Source organism: Phacochoerus africanus, chromosome 1 (genome assembly GCF_016906955.1).
Source record: "Phacochoerus africanus isolate WHEZ1 chromosome 1, ROS_Pafr_v1, whole genome shotgun sequence".
Taxonomy (NCBI): Eukaryota; Metazoa; Chordata; class Mammalia; order Artiodactyla; family Suidae; genus Phacochoerus; species Phacochoerus africanus.
In genome coordinates, this window is record NC_062544.1 from 288,212,392 (window position 1) to 288,233,353 (window position 20,962).

Sequence of the window (20,962 nt, forward strand, 5' to 3'; positions counted from 1 at the left end):
TGCCCCTGGCTGCCCCCTCTGTGCTCCGCGTCTCCGTGAGGGACCCCACTCTGCATAAGGAGGCACAGAAGCCCCCCACCAGGGCCACGAAGTACCTGGAGGCAGCCTCGGGAAAAATTGGGGTCCCCAGCGCCGGCGTCTTCGCTGTGGCTGAGGTGGGGGCATCAGAGGTCAGGGTCTGAGGACCAGCCAGCAGTCCGAGGCAGGAAAGGCACCCGGCCCTCTCCCCGAGTGTGGCTGCCGCATTTCAGAGATCAGTGCTGGTCAGTGGTTCTCCGAGAGGGTCCTGGACCACAGCCACCATCACTTTCCAGAGAGGCAGGTTCGCGTCTGCCCCCGACTGACCGCCTGAGTTGGAAACTCTGGGCTGGGTGGGCCTCGCTGTGTGGTCCACAGAACTTTCCAGGCAATGCTGTGCCCACATGAGTGTGAGAGCCGCGGGCATCGCTACCCAGGCACAGAGAGGCAGACAGCGGTCGGGCAGGGCTCATGGCCATGGCCGGGTGGCTGCTGGGAGGGTCCCGGCCGAGCCACTGCCCTTGCTGCACAGCTAAGGATGCGGCAGGTCAGACGTGAAGCCGTGGCCGCGGGAACCTCGCTGTGTGTTTCCTGTTATGCACGGGTGACTTGGCAGCTGGGCCTCTGTTGCCCTGAGGTGACACGGGTCCTGTTCCATCTGTGCCCTTGCTGCATGGAGACCCTGCTGCTGACAGCACGGCCCACAGCGCCCCTCGGAAACCAGGGGCGACACGGCTGGGGAAACGTGGCCGCCGGGCAGAGGGAGGGCGGGTAGGGGTGACCTTGGGCCTTCTACTGGGCGGCCAGGGGCAGGTGGATGAGAATGCCAGGGATTCAGGGTCACTGTCGTGTCCAGGCATCTTGGGGGACCGGCGGGAGGAGGGGCCGAGGCTGGGCTCACAGCCCAAGGGGGGGCGGAGGGGTGGGTTGAAAACAACCCAGAAGAAGGCAAGAAAGGAGAGGAGAGAAGCCCGTACAAAACACGTTGCTGGCGAGAGTAACGAGCCCCTCGGACAGAATCGGGGGTTGGAGGCAGATCCAGAGGGACGGGGCTCTGATTTGCCTGCTTTGATGAAGGCGGCGTGAAGTCCCTGGGAGCAGAAAGGCTTTTCAGTAAACGGAGCTTGGGAGTCTAGTTGAAAAGGCCAAAGCCAAGTTCGAAGTCGAACTCGCATCAGAGTCGGTGTCTCTGTGGCGCGGTGATGGGCTGAAGGAGTCGGGTCTTTTCTGGGGACTAGCCCCCCGCAGGCGCGTGGCCGGGCGCAGCAGCCGCTGGGAGATGGCCCGGCCGGCCGCACACGCTGAGCGGCGGCCTGGGGGCCAGTGGGAGGGAGTGGGGCAGCGAGGACGCCCCCCGGCAGGGCCCCGTGTCCATCCTTGAGCACGGTCCGCACCCCAAACTGGCGGGCGGCAGAAGGGTCCCCCTCGCAGGACCTCGTTCACGCCCCAGAGTCCCGCGGGGGTGTCAGACGACCTCAGCAAGGGGGGGGCGGGGGGCCCCCGAAGTGCGCACCGGGAGGGGGGAGCCCTGACGCCCTTGTTCCTTGTGTGAGTTGGCAGCCACATCCGCCGCCAAGGGCGGGTGCGACAATCCAGCGGCGGTTTGAGATTGGGGTGTTTACAGCCTCTAAATCACACTGCGTTCAGAGTCAGGGAGCAGGGCTGTGGTATTTATGCAGAAGACCGTGAGTGTCCGTTGAAAACGCTCAGGACAGGGCCCGGCGACAGCGACCCTCCCCGGGCTGGTGACAGAGGGCGTGTGCGCTGCTCCAGGCCGGCCTCTCCGAGCCCCTGGGGTCCCTGGCATAGCCGCGAGGGGCACCCACTCCTCAGCAGGTGGTTCTGCTGCCTTTGTTTCGCCTTTTTGATGCTGTTACTTTTACTGGTTTTAAAAACGATTCCACGACTGTTGGAACCAAATCTTTTAACAGGCATTGGTCTGGGTGGCTGCGAAGTGAGTTTCTTTGACTTTCTGAGGTGTGGCGTCCCACAGAGCCTCTGGGGTGGTGCCTGGGGCCCGTGGGTGACTGTATGGCTGGTGTCAGCTGGTGACACCCTGGCTCCAGCCCCCTGGTGTCAGACGGGGCTGGATGGGGAGGGGGAGGCAGGGTCGTCCCCGGCTGTGTCCACAGTGATGCTTCCAAGACAGCCGCCTGCCCAGATTGCCGACGTGCAGCCAGCTGACCCCTGCCCCGGTGCGGAGGAATGGGCGAGGGGCGGGGGGACGTGGCAGCTTCTTCCCGGGTCTGTCCCCAGGGGTGGGGGTCAGCTCCTCTCTAACATTCAGTTTCAGTCCTGGTCTCGGGAAGCTCGTGTGGACGTAGCCCCGTGAGGCTGGGACGCGCGCCCCACCCGGGTGGTTCTGGGGGGTGGCCTGCACAGTGACCCTGCTGAGTGGCAGATCCCTTTGTGCTTGGGGGGTGGGAACTGTGCTCGCACAAACCAAGCTGTTCCGGGGAGGGAGCCGCACAGGCTGTGCGGGGCTTGCAGGATTAACAGGCTGTCAGCGGACTGACGTCCAGGGATTAAATCCCATCGGGAGCATCAGCTGGGGTGGGGACCTCGCGGGCGGCCATTCTGCCCGTGGTGCCACTTTTCTCTGGCGGCCCAGGCGACCCTGGAACTTTTTATGAATGAGGAGCTGCCCTGTCAATAAGGGGAGCCCCCTTGGCACCTGGGGCTCCCCCACCGGGGCACCCCGCGAGGATACCACCAAGCCAGGGCAGCTCCTGTACCCAGCGCCTCTCCGTGAGCGGACCCTCCTCTCTGCAGGGTCTGGGGGCTCCTCTCCTCCCGAGGCTTGCGCCCCACCCGCCCACTGGCTCCGGCTGTGAGCACAGGAGACTGCCTCCCACTGCCCTCCAGGGCGGTGCTGCCAAAGGAGCAGGGCCCCTGACCCCGACCCAGGGCCTAGGACTGGGCGGCCGCTGCCCCAAGGGACCTCCTCATGGGAGTTCATGGGAGGCAGGCTCAGGGACAGGCTGCCCCCTTGGATGCTCCTGGTATTCCCTTTCGGGCAGGTCCTGAGGTGACCTGGGGAGCAGGCGGCGGGCACCCCTCGGGGGTTGAGGGCTCGCTTTGGGGCCCCTTCCCCCTCACGGGGGAGGCGTGTGTTTCCGAGCTTGCCTCGTAACAGCAGCCAGAGGGAGCAGCTCTCAGGTCCCCAGTGAGCTCCGGGGTCAACGCCCGGCCCAGCCTTCTGCATGACCCGTCGGCTTTTCTTTCTCCCTAAAAACCTCATTTAGCCTTGGCCTCTCGCTTTCATGCTGATGGGCAACAGGCTTTCTTTTGTTGTGTTTATCTAAAATTATCCCCATTTCCCCGTTTTTCTTGGTGTGAATCACCGTCTATGTTCCTTCGTCATAATAAAAGCTGAAATTAAGAGCTCTGTGCCCCCCCCCCCCACCATTTCTTCAGTTGAAAATGGGCCGTAGGGTACAGACTTGAAATCATGCTTTGCTTTTTGTGTATGTGACCTTTTTTTTGGTGGGGGGAGGCCGCAGGGCGTGAAAGTTCCCCAGGCCAGGAATCAAACCCACTCTGTAGCAGCCACCTGAGCTGCTGCAGTGACAACACCAGATCCTCAACCCTCTGAGTCACAGGGGAACTCCCTTCAAAGGGCCCTCGACCCTCCCGAGAGGTCCTCTCCCGTCCCCGCGTTGTCAGGGTTGTGCAGGCAAGGGCGCCCCAGCACCTCCCAGCCCCTCGCTTCCAGCTCGAGGCCACCGCTCGGTCCCCGTCCTCCTGCCCCCAGCCCCGCCAGCATCCGTCCATGGGCAGGGTGAGGGGAGGCCTGCGCCTGGCACGCGGTAAGCCACCAGCTTAGGTGCGGTCTGTCGCCGGTATGATTGCTGGATTTCTCTTTTAACTTACTAATCATGTTGACAGAACGCCCTATCCTGAATCACCGTCCGTTCCAGGAGCGATCCTCGGGAGGTATTTGCATTATCAATCTTCCAGCCACGCCAGTTCTGTTGGTGAACTCTTGTTTCGGAATTTGTAGCTGATCAGAAGCTGGAACTGCTGGCTCCCAGAACACACGCGAGGCAAGCTCACGGGCAGGGCCGTTTCCCCTCGAGGGCCAGGCCGTGTCCTGACGGCGCGGCTGTGCCCCCCACCCCACCCGGTGCTGCGCTATGTGCCCGGCTCATCCTGAGGCCCGGGGTGCAGTGGGTCGGGTCTCTGAGAGCAGATGGCGGGACCAGTTAGCACATTGCCCTCCCCCGGCCTCCATCGGGCTGCCCCGGGCCAGTTCACACATCAGGACACTCACCCACAGGGGGTCCTGCGGGGCACGGAGCCAGCAGGCCCGGGGCAGGGGGCCTGTGCTTCTGGCATCGTCTCCGATGTCTCCCGACTGCACGCTCCACACCGGCTTCGGCTTCCGCCGTCTCAGACGCCCCGTTCCAGGGCGGGGGCGGAGGGAGGCATCCACGCCCCCAGCACAGAGGAAGCGCCTTTCCACCTTCCCGGCGCCCGGACCCGAGGCCCCGAGGCTACGGGAGACTCCTCGCCTCCTCCCAGGAGAAGCCCTCAGCCGTCTGGAGCGGACATCTGCGGCCAGGTCGCCATCGGACGTGGGCTCCGCCTCTGGATGGCCCGCTCTTCACCTGCAGTCCCATTTCGCCGCCAAACCGAGCCCTCCAGGGCGATGGCTGCTCCTTCGCCCCGCGTCCCCAGCGCAGCCCTGTTAGGAACTGCGTGTGAGGTCGACTGTCCCTGCCACGGTCAGCCTCCCCCTGTGGCCAGAACATGGGGGACAAGGTGTGTGCAGACATAGGGAGCCTGCCGGGTCCCGTGGTGGATGCACGAGAGGTGGGCTTCATGACCCACGGCCTCGGGAGGGCCAGGTCCACACCCAGGTCTCCCTCGGGGATGGGGCGGGGGAAGGACCAGTTGGGACCCAGGTAGCCCTGCCACCTCCCCAGCCAAGAGGTGTTTGGAAAAATCGCAGGTGACACCGGGGCCCTGGGCACTCCCCTGGATGTGGGACAGCAACGTCGGCATCCCTAGGCGAGGCCCACACCTTCCCAGAAAGATGAGACCATGCTGCACGGGCTGCGAGCTGGGAGAGAGGCGAGCGGCCGGGGGCTGCCAGCCCGTCTTGCTTGCGTGTCTCACACTTGGGCGACAAAGCCAGCAGGCTGTGCGCAGTGCTCCCTGAGGTCAGCTGTGTGAGCCCCAACGTCTTCGCTTGCGAACGTGACCTCCACGCCTCTCACTGCTGACGTCACCCTGCCCTCCCCGCCAGGGGCGCAGTCCACATCCCGCGGCTCCAGGAGCGGAGAGCGGCCAGGAGCTCCGTGGGCTTCTGCTGCCCTGTCTGCCAGCAGCCCGATGGGGCAGTGAGCTGTTAAGCAGGAAACATCAAGCCTGTGGGCGCCCCTCCACAGCCCCTTCCACCCGCATCTCCCGGCACAGCTGCGGCCCCGGGGGCAGCCCTGGACAAAGCACAGCTCAGCCCCGTGTGGCCTCCGATGGCCGTTGGCTCCCGTCTCGGACAAGAACTCTCCCATTGCATGTGCAGGGAGCGTGGCCGCTGTGCAATTGCTTCTGCCTTAATGTCCAAATCTACTCCCACCCCCACCGCCCCGAGCACGCCTGCAGCTTGGACTTGAAGTGTCACTTTCACACGTGGGTCTCCTCAAGTCCGAGGCGAAGGTCATCGCAGGCCTGTGTGGTGGTCAGAAGCGTGAGCTCCGGAGCCAGCGGGTGGTCGCAAAGGTCATAGGACTCAGAGCTAAAGCAGCCGATCTGCCCCTCCTGCGTTAGGCCAGAGTGGGTCTGCAGAAGTGAGGGTCTCTGCGGACTGCTCGCTGCTGGCTGGCACGGCCGCCGCTACAGCTGCGCACCGCGCTGTGCCCGGGTTTACTTACCAGAAGTCTTCTGATTTGAGTAATCCTTTAAAAAAGAATGCTTGGAGAATTTGTTTTACCAGAATGTCACTAAGTAGTACTGGTTGTAGGTAGATTTTGTCTACTGAATCAAGCTCAGAGATCGAGTGAGGTTTTGGTCCTGGAGCAAAGCTACCCCTGCAGCGCTCATCACAGTTCGCAGGCACTGACGCTTCCGCCTAAAATTGCTAACAAGACAAGGACGCCTGCTCTCACCGCCCCTGTTGAGCAGAAGGCACAGGTTCTGGACAGGTTGATATGACAAGAAAAAAGGAAAGGCATAGAGATCGAAAAGGAAGAAATAAACTCACCTCTGTTTGTAATTAACATGATTATCTACTTGAAAATCCCATTAAGGCCACCAAAACCCTCCTGGAACCAACATGCATGGTCACCTCCTAAGAATGCAACGTCGGAGTTGCTGTCCTGGTGCAGCGGAAACGAATAGAACCATGAGGTTGTGGGTTCCATCCCTGGCCTCACTCCGTGGGTTAAGGATCCGGCGTTGCCATGAGCTGTGGTATAGGTCCGGATGTGGCTCAGATCCAGCTGTGAGCTGTGGTGTAGGCTGGTGGCTACAGCTCCGATTCGACCCCTAGCCTGGGACCCTCCATATGCCGTGGGTGCAGCCCTAAAAAGACAAAAAAGAGAAAGAAAACTTTGAAGGAAAAAAAAAAGAATGCAAAAGTCAGTGCTATTCTATGTCCCGTCATCAATGAACAGTCAGAAGTCAGAATTCAAAAGATACCATTTGCGAGACCTCCAAAAGGTTATATACTTGCTACATATCTAACCGAATATGTCCAGGAGGCGTATGCTGAAAACGAGAAAGTGCTGACGAGAGACCTCCGTGTCACAGGTGGGGCCTCAGCACCAGCAGGTGCCAGGGCTTCCCCAGTGGATCCCCCAGGTTTCACGCAGCTCCCGTCTCAGCAAACAGGATGCTCTTTAAATTTATGTGAAAACACAAAGGCACTATTTAATCCAAAAGAATTTTGTAAAAGGACAAAGTTGGGTGATTTGAAGTTGCCACAGTGCTACATTAATGCAGGCATTTGGTGTGGGTGGGTAGATGGGCCGAGGAGAAATCACACAGGACACAGTCCAGAAGTGCCCCCCACCCCCGCCCCCCGTACAGACAGCTGCATTTTTACAAAGGCAGTGGAGCAGTTTAATGCAGGCAGGGCAGTCTCTTCAAAACCGGTGTCGAAACCATTGGCTAATGTATCAAACAAAAGAAACCAAAAGGACCTTGATTAAACCTCACACCTTGTACAAAATTAACTCAAAATGGATCGAATATCTAAATGTAAACTCTCAAACTGTTTAGGAGAAAATATGAGAAAGAAGCCCATTCGTAAAAGGTAGACATTTTAAACGAAAGTCGTAAAAGACGAAATCGAGAAAGTGTGTCTCTTCACAGTGAGAAACATTTGCTCCAGGAAAGGTGCTGTGAGACACCAAAAGGCAACCCGGCGCCTCAGAGGAAATCCCTGTCAATCCCGGTGCAGCAAGGGCTGCGTCCGCAACACCGGGGCAGGCTCCTCCAGCAACCAGCTAGAAGACGCAGGAAGGACTCGAGCCTGCACTTGTGCACACAGGGAAAGGCACCTCGAGAGCTGTAGGGGAAAGCAGCCCTGGCCACCAGGAGACGTCGCCGCCTTCCGTAAAAATGACAGAGGGACCCCCGCCCCCCAGCCGAGCTGGTGCTGGCGCAAGCGCAGAGCCCTGGGGCTGTCTCACGGGGGGCCGGGGGCCGGACAACAGCGCGCTGCTCTGGCAAATGGGTGCCAGTTTCTTATGAGGCTGGACATGCACTTAGCACATGACTCAATAGGCAGGGTCCTGGGTGTTTATCACCAAAAGATGCAGCCTCGTGTCCACACGGAAGGTGCCCCTGCTATTGCTCTAGCTGCTTTGTTTGCACCCACCAAAGCCTGTGTCAGCCCGCTGTCCTTCCTGGGATAACGGGACACACGGCTGGGGTGCAGCCGTGCAGTAGGAGGCCACCAGCCACCAGGACGAGCGGACTTGTCTTGGGTGCAGTGGCCTGGGCTCAGACCTGGAGAGCATGCGTCTGCTGAGGGCAGTCTTTTGATCGAATTTATTTAAAGTTCTTGAAATGATGCAATTGTGGTGACGTGGGGCAGATCGGGGCCTGCCTCCGGGGGGGGGGCTGGGGGGGAGGGACTCGACAGGGACAGCCCACAGAACCCTTCCCGGTCCTGCTCGGAGGGGAGGGGGGGCCCGACCAGGGAAATCTGCGCGTGGGATGCATTTTCACGGACCCGCCCACCAGAACAGCGCCTGTGACCCCGGCCCTGTCCAGGTGATAGTGTTTGCGAGCGTCGCTTACAGGCCTCGGCGCCGCAGGCAGGTACGTCCAGTGGAAGCTGGTGAGGGACCCAGACGCTCTGTCCTTTCTTCGCAGCTACTCGCGGATCTGAAATCATTTCAGAATTGTGCAACGCACGCGTGCAATGTCCATGCACAGACATTCGATCTGACAGTCGTTAAATCTGAAGTATAAGAAGCCAATTGTGTCAACAGTTCAAAGTCGGAGGTGATCAAGGTGGGAAAAAGGCGAGATCAGTCAGTGCAGCCAGCAAGAGCCAGCCTGCGAGTTAGAGGGCGGAGGAGACGCGTCCTGTGAACACCGGCCCCGGGCAAGCTGGCCAGGCTCCCTGACGTCAGTGAAGCGGGCTTCAGGACAGGGCGAAGGACAAACACAGCAGCCCCAGGGTTCACGCATGGCACAGCCGCAGAGCTCAGAGCGGAGGGGAGGACGCATCCCTGGCTGTCACTGGAGAGCCAGCATGCTGGACGGGACAAGGGGCCTGGCGGGACGCCACACCCAGCCCCGGGAGGGACACGTCTCCTAGGCACCCCCGGTGCTCCCAGGGTGGACCTGCTCTGCCTAACGAATTTAAGATAGTTTGAAATCACAAAAAGTATGCCTTCTGACCAGAGTGAAATTAAACTAGACATCGTACCCAAGGTAACGACATTTCCCAAATACCCGAAGATCAGAACATGCGCCTCTGAGTAATGCGCTGGTTTAAGCAACACCTTGGAATGACAGGAGATAGCATATGTGATAAGCGCACAGCTCTAACTCTCCAGGAATCAAGGCCGGTGCCTCCAGAGAAACACGTGGCTAACGTGGCGTGAAGAGCTAACCGGAAAAGACGGCTCCAAACAATTCTCGAAGCTTTTACCTTAAGAAACAAATAGAAAAGGCAAGGCAGGCAGAAGGGAGGGAGTCACAGCACAAGACCAGAAACCAGTGAAACTGGACCCAAACTCGGCGTTTCGAGCTGGCAACTCGGAGGCAGAGGGAGCCAGGCAGAGGGGGCAGCTGCTGGCCTGGAGAGCGGGGCTCGCTCTGCCCTGTCTGGTTCCTTCATCAGTGTCGCCTCTGCCCTCTCCTGGCGGCTGGTGGCTTTGCAGACCAGCCTGAGCCTGGGAGGGAAGCAGGGACCATCCCTGGACGGGGCAGGTCCCCAGCCAGCCACGTGTGTCCCCAGGGGACCGTCTCGCCCCCAGCACATGCTCAATGACCAAGTGAATGAGCAGGAGAAGGGACAGGGAGAGGGGGAAACTCTGCCTTGGATGTCCCAGGGGTCCCTGAGTTTAGAAATCACTACGTCCTGAGTCCAGGAGGTCCCGTGAGGCCGGGGTGGCGCTGGGCTGGGCCCAGGACGTTTTCACCCAGTCTTTTGTAGGTATTGAGTTGGCTCCTGCTTGCTGGGGGCCTGGACGGCCACTGGGATCTGGGGGTTCGCTGTGGAATGGAGGAGGTGCATATGCTCTCTGCCCACAGGCCTGACCAGGGTGGGGACGGGATGCTGGCAGCTGGGGTTGCGGGTGCCTGCCAGGGAGTGCCCTCAGCAGAAGGCTGTCTGTCCCAGGAACAGAGGCTTCTGAGACTGGGGGAAGGCAGCGGGGCAGGGCCCGGGCCCAGGGGCTGTGCTCCCAAGGACAGTGGGGCGCAGCCAGGAGCTCAGCACCTGCGGCAGAAGGACATTCCCAGGCGAAGGGTCAAATCAGAGCAGCAGCTGCCAGCCTGCACCACAGCCACAGCCATACCAGATCTGAACCATGCCTGTGACCGACACCACAGCTCGCGGCAACACCGGATCCTTAGCCCACTGAATGAGGCCAGGGATCGAACCCACACCTTCACGGCTTCTAGTCAGGTTTATTACCGCTGAGCCACGACAGAAGCTCCAGTCCTGGAGTTTCTAGGTGTTGGGCAGGTGCAGTCCTACGAGACGGAGCTCTGGGGGCTGGCTCTCTGCCCCCTAACTCTCTGCAGCTACATCCTGGTCGCCAAGGTATCAGCAGCTTGTTCGTTTCTTGGCCAAGTCGATTCCACTTGTGTGCATTCTGTGTGGGGCTGCACCCGGCAGGGATGCGCCGAGACTGTCTAACCAGCCCCTGGACGGCGGTGCCGTTGCCCGACATGGCGGTTACGGATACGCCTGCGTCCATCTTCACCGCTCTGTGGTCAAGGCCCAGGGCGACAACCGCCAGGTCGAGTGGAAGTTACCTGTTTAGTTTGTTAAGAAACTGCCCCACCATTTTCCAAATGACCAGGCCACATCCCTGCAGTGTCGCTGTGGCCGGCCTGCCGGGTGTGGTGTCGCCTCTGCGGCCTCCGCTGGCTGTTCCGACAGGGTGTCGCCTCCTGTGGGGCTGAGCACGGCCCGAGCAGCCGGTGACCACGGGCGTCTGTTCCTGCTTATTTGCCTCCCGCCTGTGCTCTGGGTGAAACGTCCAAGGCTTTCGGCCACTTTCTAATTGGATTGCGTGGTTTCATGTGCTTTAGAAACCAGTCCTTTGTCAGTTGTGTGCTTGGCATATATTCGCTCCCAGTCGTAGCTCGTCTCTTCACCGTCTTAGTATTTTTTTTGCAAAGCCATGGTCTTTAATTTTGAAATATCTCATTTACCCGTTTTCCCTTTCACATATCAGGCTTTTAGTGCCAAGTCTAAGAATTCAGCCTTTCTCCTGATTCTCAGGATTTTTCCCTTTTTTCCCCCCAAAGTTTTATATCTTTATGTTGTACCTGCCAGCACATGAACCATTTTGAGTTCAGTTTAATGCAAGGTGTGGCCTTGAGGTCCAAGGCCCCTTTTGGCCTGTGGGTGTCCAGTTTCTCCAGCGGCGTGGCTTGAAAAGCTGTCTTTCCTCTCGAGCTGCGCGTCCGATTTTGGCACAGGTCATTTGGGCGTGTGTGTGTGTGTGTGTGTGTGTCAGGGCGGGTTCTGGGTTCCGCGTCTGCCGTGCCGACTCCTCTGCCGGCACCCAGCCCGACCACAGCAGCTGGGTGACGCCTTATTTTCCCTTCTCACAGCTGCTTTAGCTACTCTCGAGCCTTTGCCTTGCTGTGTGCATGTCGCAGTGGTCTTGTTGTATCTGTGGGACTCTGGCTGGAATTTTAGGGCAGGAATTACGTTAGGACTGTCTGTCCACTCAGAGAGAACTGGCGTCTCGACTCGATGAGCCTCGCACTCGGAGCGAGGTCTGGCTCCCCTTCGTTTAGGTCTGTAATCAACTTCTTCGTCTCCGCTTTGTCGTTCTCAGCCTGTGAGTCCCAGGCGTGTTGTGTTAAGATTTCCACCTGAGTTTTTCAGGCCCGGTGCCGTTCGGGGCGGCTTGGTTTCGTCCCTTGGGACCAGGGGCCTTTGGTTGCCGCGCCTGCCTCGCTGTGCGGGCCGAACCCCGGGACGGCGTGGGGTGAGGGTGGTGAGAGGGCAGCCGGGCCGGGTCCGAGCGGGAGCCTTCAGCCCACGGTGATGCCGGACAAGGTCTCCTTAGCTGAGCAAGTCCCTCCACTCCTGCTCTTTTCTGAGCACCTTTTTTCTTTTTTTATCGTGAATGGATGTTGGACTTTGCCGGGTGCCTTCTGCACTGACGTCACCGTGTGGCACTCCTTCCTTGGTCTGTTAATGTGGTTGACTATGCACGTCGGTGTTGCAGTGCTCGCCCAGCCTGGCGTCGCCGGAGGAAGGGCATAGCGTACACAGAATTCTTACCATACGTTGATGAACTCCGTTTGCTGGTGTTTGGAGAGGATTTTTGCGCCAGGATCCTTGAGGGCCGTTTTCTTCGTTTGTTCTGTCTTTCGCACTGATGTTCGCACCAGGCTAATGTTAGCTTCATCAACTGTATTGGGAACTGCTTCTCTTCCTTCCGTTTCCTGAAGGGGAGTGTGGGGAGCTGATGACGAGCCTTCTCAAAACTGTTGGGAAAATTCTCCAGTGAAACCATCTGCATCTGGAGGTTTCTTTTGGGGGAGTTTTAAAATTGTGGACCCAGTTTCCTTAACGGTCATGTAGGGCTGTTGAGATTATGTGTTCCACGCTGGGTCAGTTGCGGTGCTTTGTCTGTTTCAGGGAGTGGCTCACTTTATCTAAGGCAGCTGATTGGTGTAGAGTTGTTTTCGGTATTTCTCCACGATCCTTTGATAGATGCAAGGTTCTTGGCAACGGCACTCGTTTCATTCCTTGCAATGCTGTTTTGTCTTCTTTTATCTTTGTCAGTTGTCCTAGAAGTCTGTCGACTTTATGGATCGTTTCAAAGAATCAGCTCCTTATTTCATTGATTTTTCTCTAGTTTTTCTGTTTCCAATTTTAATTATCCCTGTCTTACTGTCTTCTGTTTGCTTGAATTTATTTTGTTCTTTTTCTAGATTGTTAAAATGAGAATTTAGAGGCCTTTTCTCTTTTCTAAAGTATACATTTTACCCTGTAATTTCCCTCTGGGCGCTGCTTTGATTGTGTCTTACAGTCTTTTGTGTGCTGTACGTTTATTTTCATTCAGGTCACCGTATCTCTTGTAAGCCTCAGGCTCGCCTCTCTGGCCCAAGGATTGTTTAAAACGCGTGTGGTTTTGGTTTCCTTGTGCTTGGAGATTTTCCCCTTCTTTCTGTTACTGGTTTCTAGTTTGAGTCATTTGTGATCAGAGCACACAGCATGTGGTGTCGACGCGTTTAAATTTGTTGAGGCTCGTTTCATGGCCAAGGATGCGGTTTGTGTTGGTATGTGTTCCGTGGGTTCTGCTGTTGCTAGATGTTCTGTAAATGCCGACTAGGTCCCGCTGATTATCGGTGATGCGGGGTCTGTGTTCCTGCTGAGTTTCCCAACTGTTCTTTCAGTGTTGAGGTGGAGTTTGCAATCTTCCGCTCTAACTGTGGATTTGCGTATTTTTCCTTTCAGTTCTATCAGTTTGTACTTCACAGGTTTTAGTGTTCTAGAGCAGCGGGTCCCCAGGCCACGTCTGGGCCACGTGACCCTGCATCGAGGGCAGGGCCCACACCAGGGCAGCGGGAGTGCCCTTCCTCAGGACGCTGCCCGGGGCCAGCGACACCGGATGTGGACGCTGGGGGCTGTTGTGGGGACTACACCTGCAGGCCTGTGCACAAGAGAGCACGGAGCCACCGTGAGACCTGGGGGAGGACGCACTGCAGGGCACACCCCAGGCCTTGTCCTCGTAGCCACCTTCCCTTAGCTTCAGTGACAGGCTTTGCGTCGGCAGGCGGGGTGCCCCGTGTCCCCAGCAGGGAGGCTGAGCAAAGCCGTGGCAGTGGATGTGTGCCTCGAGTGCACAGGAGCTGGGGGGTGGGGTCGGGTACGGACTCATTCCTCGCACGTGGGCCGAACTGAGGAGATGCCCCGGCCAGGAGCCAGCCCGTGGGACCAAGCAGGGCAGCGCGGCCCGGAGAGGGGCTGGGCCGTGGGTTTGTCTGAGTCAGGGCTTGGGTCGCCTGCATCCTCGGCCTGGGCCAGCAACCGGGTGACGGCACAGAAAGCACTCTTGCCACCATCTCTTCGCGTCAGGGCCGCCCTCAGTGCCTCAGCCTCGACCCAGAAGTGGTGACGGTTATACAAGCAGGGTCATCGGCGCTGTCACGGCTGTGCACCCGTGTCGAGGAGGAAAAGGGCCAGTGTGGCGGAGGACCAGGCCGAGTGTCCGGAGGTGAAGCACAGGGTCCGAGGAGGAGAGTCTGCTGAACTGACGCCCAGGACGGGGCGGTGCAGCCCTGCCACCTGCGTGCGGAGGCCCCACACGGGGTGGGGGCCACAAATCCAAGAACCTCCCGAGGCCCCGAGAGCAGAAGCACAAGGCACCTCATGGGTTACATGGCTCCAAGCCAAAGGTTAAGACAAAGACCTTCCCGTGGGCTGGAGAACAGGAGCCTCGTTTGGAGGGCACACCAGGCCCAGACCGGTGGGCGGAAGGGCAGCCCTGCCCTGGGCGCCAGGCCCGGTGAACCCGCCTTCAAAAGGAGGTGCAGCGAGGACTTAGATGCCCAAAAGCTGTGAGGCTTCGGCGGCACCAGCAGGCCTGCCGCTCGGCAGTGGGACGGGGAGTCACAGGGTCGAAGGGCCACACGGCCCACGGGCGGGGCGGCGGGGAGAAGGCTTGCCCTTGTCCAGATCCCTTTGAAAGAGGACGGGCTGCTTACACTTACGAAGCGCAGTACCGCGGGGTCTCCAACACGCGGCAGGGACAGTGGCAAGGCCGCCAGGAGAAGGGGGGTGCCCGCTGGCAGGTTCTCCTGCGCCCACCAGGCTGCCGGGCAGCAAGGCCAGCTTGCGGGCCGAGTCAGGGTAGAGGGCTGTGCCGTCAGCTGGAGCAGCCTCTGCGATAACAAGGCCACGTGGTCACTAGCACGCAAACAGCGGAGCTCCAATGGAGTCGCCAAGGGCATGCATTTAATCCAGAAGGTGGCAGAGGAAAAGCCTAGACAGGGGACAAAGAACAGAGCTAAAAATAGAAGCACATAGCGGGGTGTTAGATTTAAACCCAGCAGTGTCAACAGTCACTGTAATAGTCCAGTTAAGAGGCTGCTTGTCGAGTGAGATAAAAGAAGCAAGGTCCAAGAGGACGTTACCTAGAGGAAACTCACTTTGAATGTAAAGACGCAAGTTTAAAGTAAAAGACGGAAGAAGATACGCCACGCTAACACCAAGCAGCAGTTAGATTGGTGTCTATACTCATAGCAAAGTAAATTTTAGAGCCAAGAGTATTTCCGGAGATAGATAAAGAATGACCTTTCAGGAGTGCCTGTCGAACCCAACTAGGAACCATGAGGTTGCGGGTTCGATCCCGGGCCTCGCCCAGTGGGTTAAGGACCCGGCGTTGCCATGAGCTGTGGTGCAGGTCACAGATGCGGCTTGGATCTGGCGTTGCTGTGGCTGTGGTGTAGAGCGGCAGCTATAGCTTCGATGAGGCTCCTAGCCTGGGACCTTCCATAAGCTGCGGGTGTGGCCCTAAAAAGACAAAAAAAAAAAAAAGATGCCTCATAGTGATCAGTGTTCATCAACAGAGCATCACGGCGTTAAATGCCATGTCACCAATAATGGCGGTCAAAATACATGAAGCAGAAACAGGACCAGAGGAGGAGCAGACACATCCACAGTCACGGCCAGAGACGTCAGCGTCTCTGCTTGGCATTTCCCGGGATGAGCAGAAGAGCCCCCCGGCACCTGCTCTGATGGGTGTGTCTGTGGAGTGTCCCGTCCAGCCTCTCACGACAGACCACAGTCTGGTCCATAAACAGGTCTCAGCACGTAAGATGAGGTGTGTTTCCTAACGGTGGTGGAATTGAATTCACTAAAAAGCGGCCCTACGAGCAAAACATAAAAAATAAATAAAATTTAAAAAAAACAAAAATAAAAAAATCTCCAAATATTCGATAACTCAATAACACACTTCACAATATCCCAGGAATCAAAAAAGAAATCAAGAGGGAAATTTTAAAGTATTTTAGCATGAATGGAAGAAAAACACAATATAAAAATTTGTTGGATGGAGCTAAAGCCACATGCAGAGAGAACTATACAGAACTGAACACCTCTGTCAAGCAGAAGGTAAGGTTTTAATCTGCACCATCAGCGTCTTAAGACGCTAGAAAAGAGGAGGAAACCGGGCCCTGTCCCCCTGTGCCGGCCTCTGCGGAGGGCCGGGGGGTCAGGGAAGGGCAGGAAGGGCCCCAGAGGACGGGGAGATGACGGCCGGCTCCTGGGAGACGGGGTGGCTATCAGAGGTTGGGGCGCCCAGGGAGTGGGGCGCGGGGCGTGGGTGCACTTCTGTGGACGGCGTCTGCTCAGAGCGGCGTTTAAACCAGGGACTGGACACGCTTCCCCGAGCTGGCGTGTCCGCTCCTCTCCTCATCAAATCAATGAAAATGCATCGGGCCCGATGCCCAGGGGGACGGCGGGAGGGGTCCTGCCACGCAGAGGGCTCTGCCGGCTTCTGAAGCGCGGGAGATGGAGGGTATCTGACGACACAGCCGGGGTGCCCTGCGCACAGGCGTGTGGCTGCCGCGTCCTGCGGGCCCCGTGGGTCCTGAGCTGCGAGCCAGGCCCAGGCACACTGGGCTGGCCTCGGATGAGCGCTGTCCCGGGGCCTGGCGGGGCGGCCCTGGAGGACACCCCGCCTGCCGGAGGCCGCGGCACTTGCGTGCGGGCTCGGGCGGCGTCTTCACGGTCGGGTGCCGAGTCCCAGGTGACCCTAACGGCTCCCGCGCCCGCTCCCGTCCCCCGCGGCCCAGGCGGCCCCTTGGCTCTCCCCCTTGGCCAAGGGAGGAGGACGGCGCTGGGCTCTGCAGCTGCTCACCGGCCTGTGTGACTGATGGTGAGTGACAGCCCGGAGCCTGGAGCCCCCCTGGCTCTCGCTGACCCACTTTCCCCACTGCAGGCTGGGGACGTTTACATAACAGATGGCCCCGGGGCCTGCTGTCCTCGCTGCCACCGCCACAACCACCGGGGGAGGGGCTGCTGAGCCAAGAGGAGGCACAGCGCCCCCCTGGCCGCCCTGCCGCCGCTTCCCAGGCGCTGGCACCTCGGCCTGGCCTGGCCTGGCCTGGCCTGGCCTGGCCTGGCAGCGTCTGCGTGGAAGGAGCTGGGTCTCTTCGGCGCCACTCCAGCTGGTCTTTGACCTCAACTCTCCTCTCCTTTCTGGGTCTTTCTCACAACCACCCCTGCCAACTGCACCGTCCAGCGGAGCCCTGCGGAGACAGAACGTCTGCTCTGCTCTGCAGACGCGGACTCGGCACGTCAGGTGTGAGGTTTCTGCCGCCCATGTGACAGCCAGGCCGTACGGACAGCGGCAGTGTGCGAGGATGCTTTTCTTAAACTCTCCCTTACCTTCGTGCGCCGGGCGCCAGGGCTTCTGTGCCTGCAGGACGTGGGCGTCCTGGGTCACCGGGGGTGGGAGGGACTGTGTGGAGAGACCCACGGAGCCACCCCGGCCCCCACTCACTCGGGGATCCCAAGGCCTTGTCCTCCATCGCCCCAGCAGCCCTGCCCACCCCTCGGGTGGCCCCCTGGGCAGGTGTGGGCGACTCCTCCTGGGCCCAGCCCCGGGCCAGTCATCAGGACTCGTCCCCCAGCCAGGCCTCCCCTGCTGTCTGTCCACCAAACGGCCCTTTGCTTGGCCACAGCCCTCCCTCTGTGGCTCTGCACCCCCCTGCCCCCCCAGCCAGGCTGGTGGCTCACAGACGGGCACCCCCAGAAAGGCCACAGCACCCCTCCCGCTTCTGACCCATTACCCGCAGTGAAGCGTCTCCTCTGCCCCCAGCAGAGGCCAGCATGTGGGGACAGGGCTCAGTCTCCCTGACCACACGGCCCTTAGCAGAGGCTGGCACGTGGGGACAGGGCCCATCTCTCTGACCACACGGCCCTTAGCAGGGGCCAGCACAGGGCCCGTCTCCCCATCTGTTCTGAGACTGGAAGCATGGTAGCCTGTCCCTTGAACGTGCCCCCCATGCAGGCCTTGGTGGGGGCGGGGATCCTCTCAGCTCTGACCTCCGCACAGTCAGGCCAAGTCACCAGTGTGGCGCCACGCTGTCTCCTTGCCCCCCCTCTGGTTGCCATTCCTCACCTGCAGGTCTTGACACAGAGCCTGGGGGGGCTCAGCACTGAGAGTCTGCAGAAATTATCCAGTAAGTTAGAAAAGTGTTTTCTTCCAAAAACTTTATAGAGGGAGACACGCAGCTGTTTGACCGCTGACTTAGAGGCCGAATCCACTTGTGAAATGAGGGCTCCCTGGGCGCCTTGGCTCCAGTCTCCAATTCCCCGGCTTTTTAAGTGTGAAGGGGAGGCTTCTGGCACCGATGCGGTGGGAAAGGGGCAGAGCCTTGGTGACAGCAGAGCAGACATGCGGCACACAGGTGTCCCCAAGGCTCACCCCTTCCCCTCCAGCTGCTGAGAGAGCTGGTCCCACTTGCCTCGTCCCAGAGGTGAAGCTGAGTCAGGAGGCTTGATGACCCGCCCGGGGCCACACATGAGTCAGCAGTGGGGCCGGCTTGCTCCCTGGTGGGCTTTCCCTGACGCCCATCCCCCACTGCCGGGACCCCAGGCCCCTGCAGGTGCCACCACCGCAGTCCCGGCCACCGCTGACGGGGGGGCCCGGGAAGCTTTGTTCCCCACGCCCTGCCCCTCACCAGCTGTGATGCTGGAGTCAGCGGCCCACCTGCCAGGCTGGGGTCGTGCCACCCAGACAGCTGACACGCGCCCGCCCTTTCCAGGCGACACCATCTGGGCCCCGTCTGTCCTTCCGCACGGCACCTTCAGCACGTTGAGCCACCAGCCCCAGCTGCGTTTCGGGGGGAAGATGGAGTCCAAGGTCTCAGAAGGCGGCCTGAACGTGACGCTGACCATCCGCCTGCTGATGCACGGGAAGGTAGGCGGGAGCGCTCGGCCCCGGGTCCCTGCTGCCGGTGCGGCTGTTCAAAGCGCTAAGCCGCCCAGGACCCCCACACTGCGTCTCCCCCGGAACGTTCCGCCAGTGTGCGTTTTCTACACGCGAGGGCGTCCTCCTCGAGGACACGGCCCGCCGTCAGGTCAGGCCACCAGGCCGCGGCCCCACTGGCGCACGGCCACCCCGGGCCCCTGCAGAGGGCGCTCCCCGGGCCCCCTTTGCCTCCTGCTCTTGAGAGTCTCCAGCCAGTTCTTTTGCAGAAAGAATGTCCTCCCTTTGCCTTTTGCCGACACGTCCTCACGATTGGCAGGGGTGTCCCAAAGCTCTCCCATCAGGTGGCCCAGGGTTCAGAGGGTCACCTGCCGGCTGTCTCCCAGGCACGGGCCATCATTGCCACAGGCACGCCAACATCCCGCCTGTCACCCTCGCAATCATTCGTGGCTTCCCGGGCGCAGGGTTGCTCTTTTGCTCACGTTGCCCCCATGCTGCCCCCGTGCTGTCGTCATTTATCTTGATGCTCGTATCAGCCCTGGCGTGGCCGTGGGCGCCTCCTGTTGCTGGGACCTGCCATTCTGGCAGCCCTTCCTCTCTGGCACGAAGCACCGCCTGCCGCTCGCCCTTTCACTCGCTTGCTGGTCCTGGAATCAGCCGTTTCTCCAGAGAACCTGACTCCCCTGAGAGGAGGATGGGCGATGGAGTTAGAAGCCCAGACGTGGGGGTGCGGGTCTCAGGCAGAGGCGGGGAGTACGTGTTTATGTGTGCACGCACACATGCATGTAGAATCACACACGCACATGTTTGCACAGTATTTATTTCCACGTTTACCCCTGAGTTCACACCCCAGGGCCAGTGCTCAGCGTGGGGCTCGCCCGGCTCCCCTGTCCGGGCTGTGTCTGCATCGTGAGAAAACTAGCGCCTGAGGCGCTGCGCTCCCCAGAGTTCCAGGAGCTGGTGCTCACGCCTAGAGACCCCCGGCCGTGATGGAGGCCCGGCGACTGGCCTTTGCTACTCCCAGTGGCAGCGGGGTGGGGGGGGTGGGGGGGGGCGTAGGTCGAGGTTGCTGGAAGCTGGGTGTGTACCGAGAAGGGCAGTCTGAGGTGGGTTCCCCGGCCTCCTCCTCCAGCAGCAGCCTCCGCAGCAAGCACCAAACCCTGCCCGCACTCTGCCGCCCTGCTGCCCGCCTCCCCATGGCCTTGCAGGACTGCGCCTGCCCCAGGGACAGGACAGTGCCGGGCACTTGCTGTGAAAGGGGCCGCAATCTCGGCTGGGAAAGCTGTCCCCTGCCGCGGGAAGCGCGGGGCCGTTCCCGGGCAGGGGGTGTCTGAGCCAGCCCAGGCTCCGGGCCCGGGAAGCGCGGCGGCCTGGTCAGGGGTGTCTTTGAACGTCCTGCCTTTTTAAAAAGCCCAGTAGCAACAGTGACGCCACACTTTTTTACCTCCCGGCCACCCTGGGGGAGATTTTCATCGACTTCTTGCCGGGTTCCTTGAGGCCTCAGATGCGCAGGTGATTCCTGTTGGCACATTTTTCTGGAAAGCAGCCCACCACGCTGCTTCTGTCTGTCTGTCCGGCAGGGCCGCCTGCCCGCTCGCCCCGACCGTCCGGCGTCCCGTCTTCACTCACGCCTCGGAAGGCGGCCGGCCGGGGGGGTCTGTCCCGGGGGGCTCGTGACACTGTCCCTCTCTCTTCCTGCAGGAAGTCGGGAGCATCATCGGGAAGGTGAGTTCGGAGCCAGCCCTGCCCCCGGGGTCTCCGTGGGGACGGAGAGGCGGCCACGTGGCCCGTCCTTCCTCCGGGTCTGAGAGCTGGACGAGAGCCTCCCCTGCGCTCTTCAGAGCGCGTGGGCCCTCCTCACGGAGACCTTGCGCGGGGCGGGTGTGCACTGGCGGGGGGCCTGTGCGTGGGGAGAATAGGGCCAGCCCTCGCGTCCTCTGCTGCCTGGTGACGACCCTGCTTCCCTGGTCCCACGTGGTCCCTGAACCATGAGGGGCCCCCCCGCTGCCCGCCCCGAGCTCGGCTCCAGGCTCTTTCTCATGCGTGCCTGGAGGGGCCCCCAGAGCAGTTGCCACCCACGGGCCAGGTCCCCACTCTGCCCGTGGCGAGGATGGGGGATGGGGGCAGGTCCTCCTGCAGGGAGGGTGGGGGCTGGGAGCAGGCCTGTCCCATCCTGTGGAGCAGGTGCTCAGGCCAAGCGTGGCACTGCGTCAGGTCCCTGGAGCCAGGCCCGCCCAGCATTCATTCAGCCCGTGCCCTGGGCGAAGCTGTGGGCTTCTTCGCCAGGTTGCGGGGCGGGCTGGGGACTCATGCGTGTCAGGCACGGAGCCCCACCCTGGGAGGGA

At 60.3% G+C, this 20,962-nt stretch overlaps 1 protein-coding gene across 9 annotated transcripts in view; it reads left to right on the forward strand.

The window, feature by feature from the left end:
• The window catches only part of PCBP3 (poly(rC) binding protein 3), a 194,557-nt gene that overhangs the window by 151,841 nt on the left and 21,754 nt on the right, over window positions 1–20,962 (forward strand). For all 9 annotated transcript variants that reach the window (XM_047798277.1, XM_047798287.1, XM_047798296.1 and 6 more), the window contains 2 exons: window positions 18,454–18,608; window positions 20,319–20,342. In XM_047798277.1, the coding sequence (XP_047654233.1) occupies window positions 18,454–18,608; window positions 20,319–20,342 (179 nt within the window). The remainder of the gene's footprint in view (window positions 1–18,453; window positions 18,609–20,318; window positions 20,343–20,962) is intronic.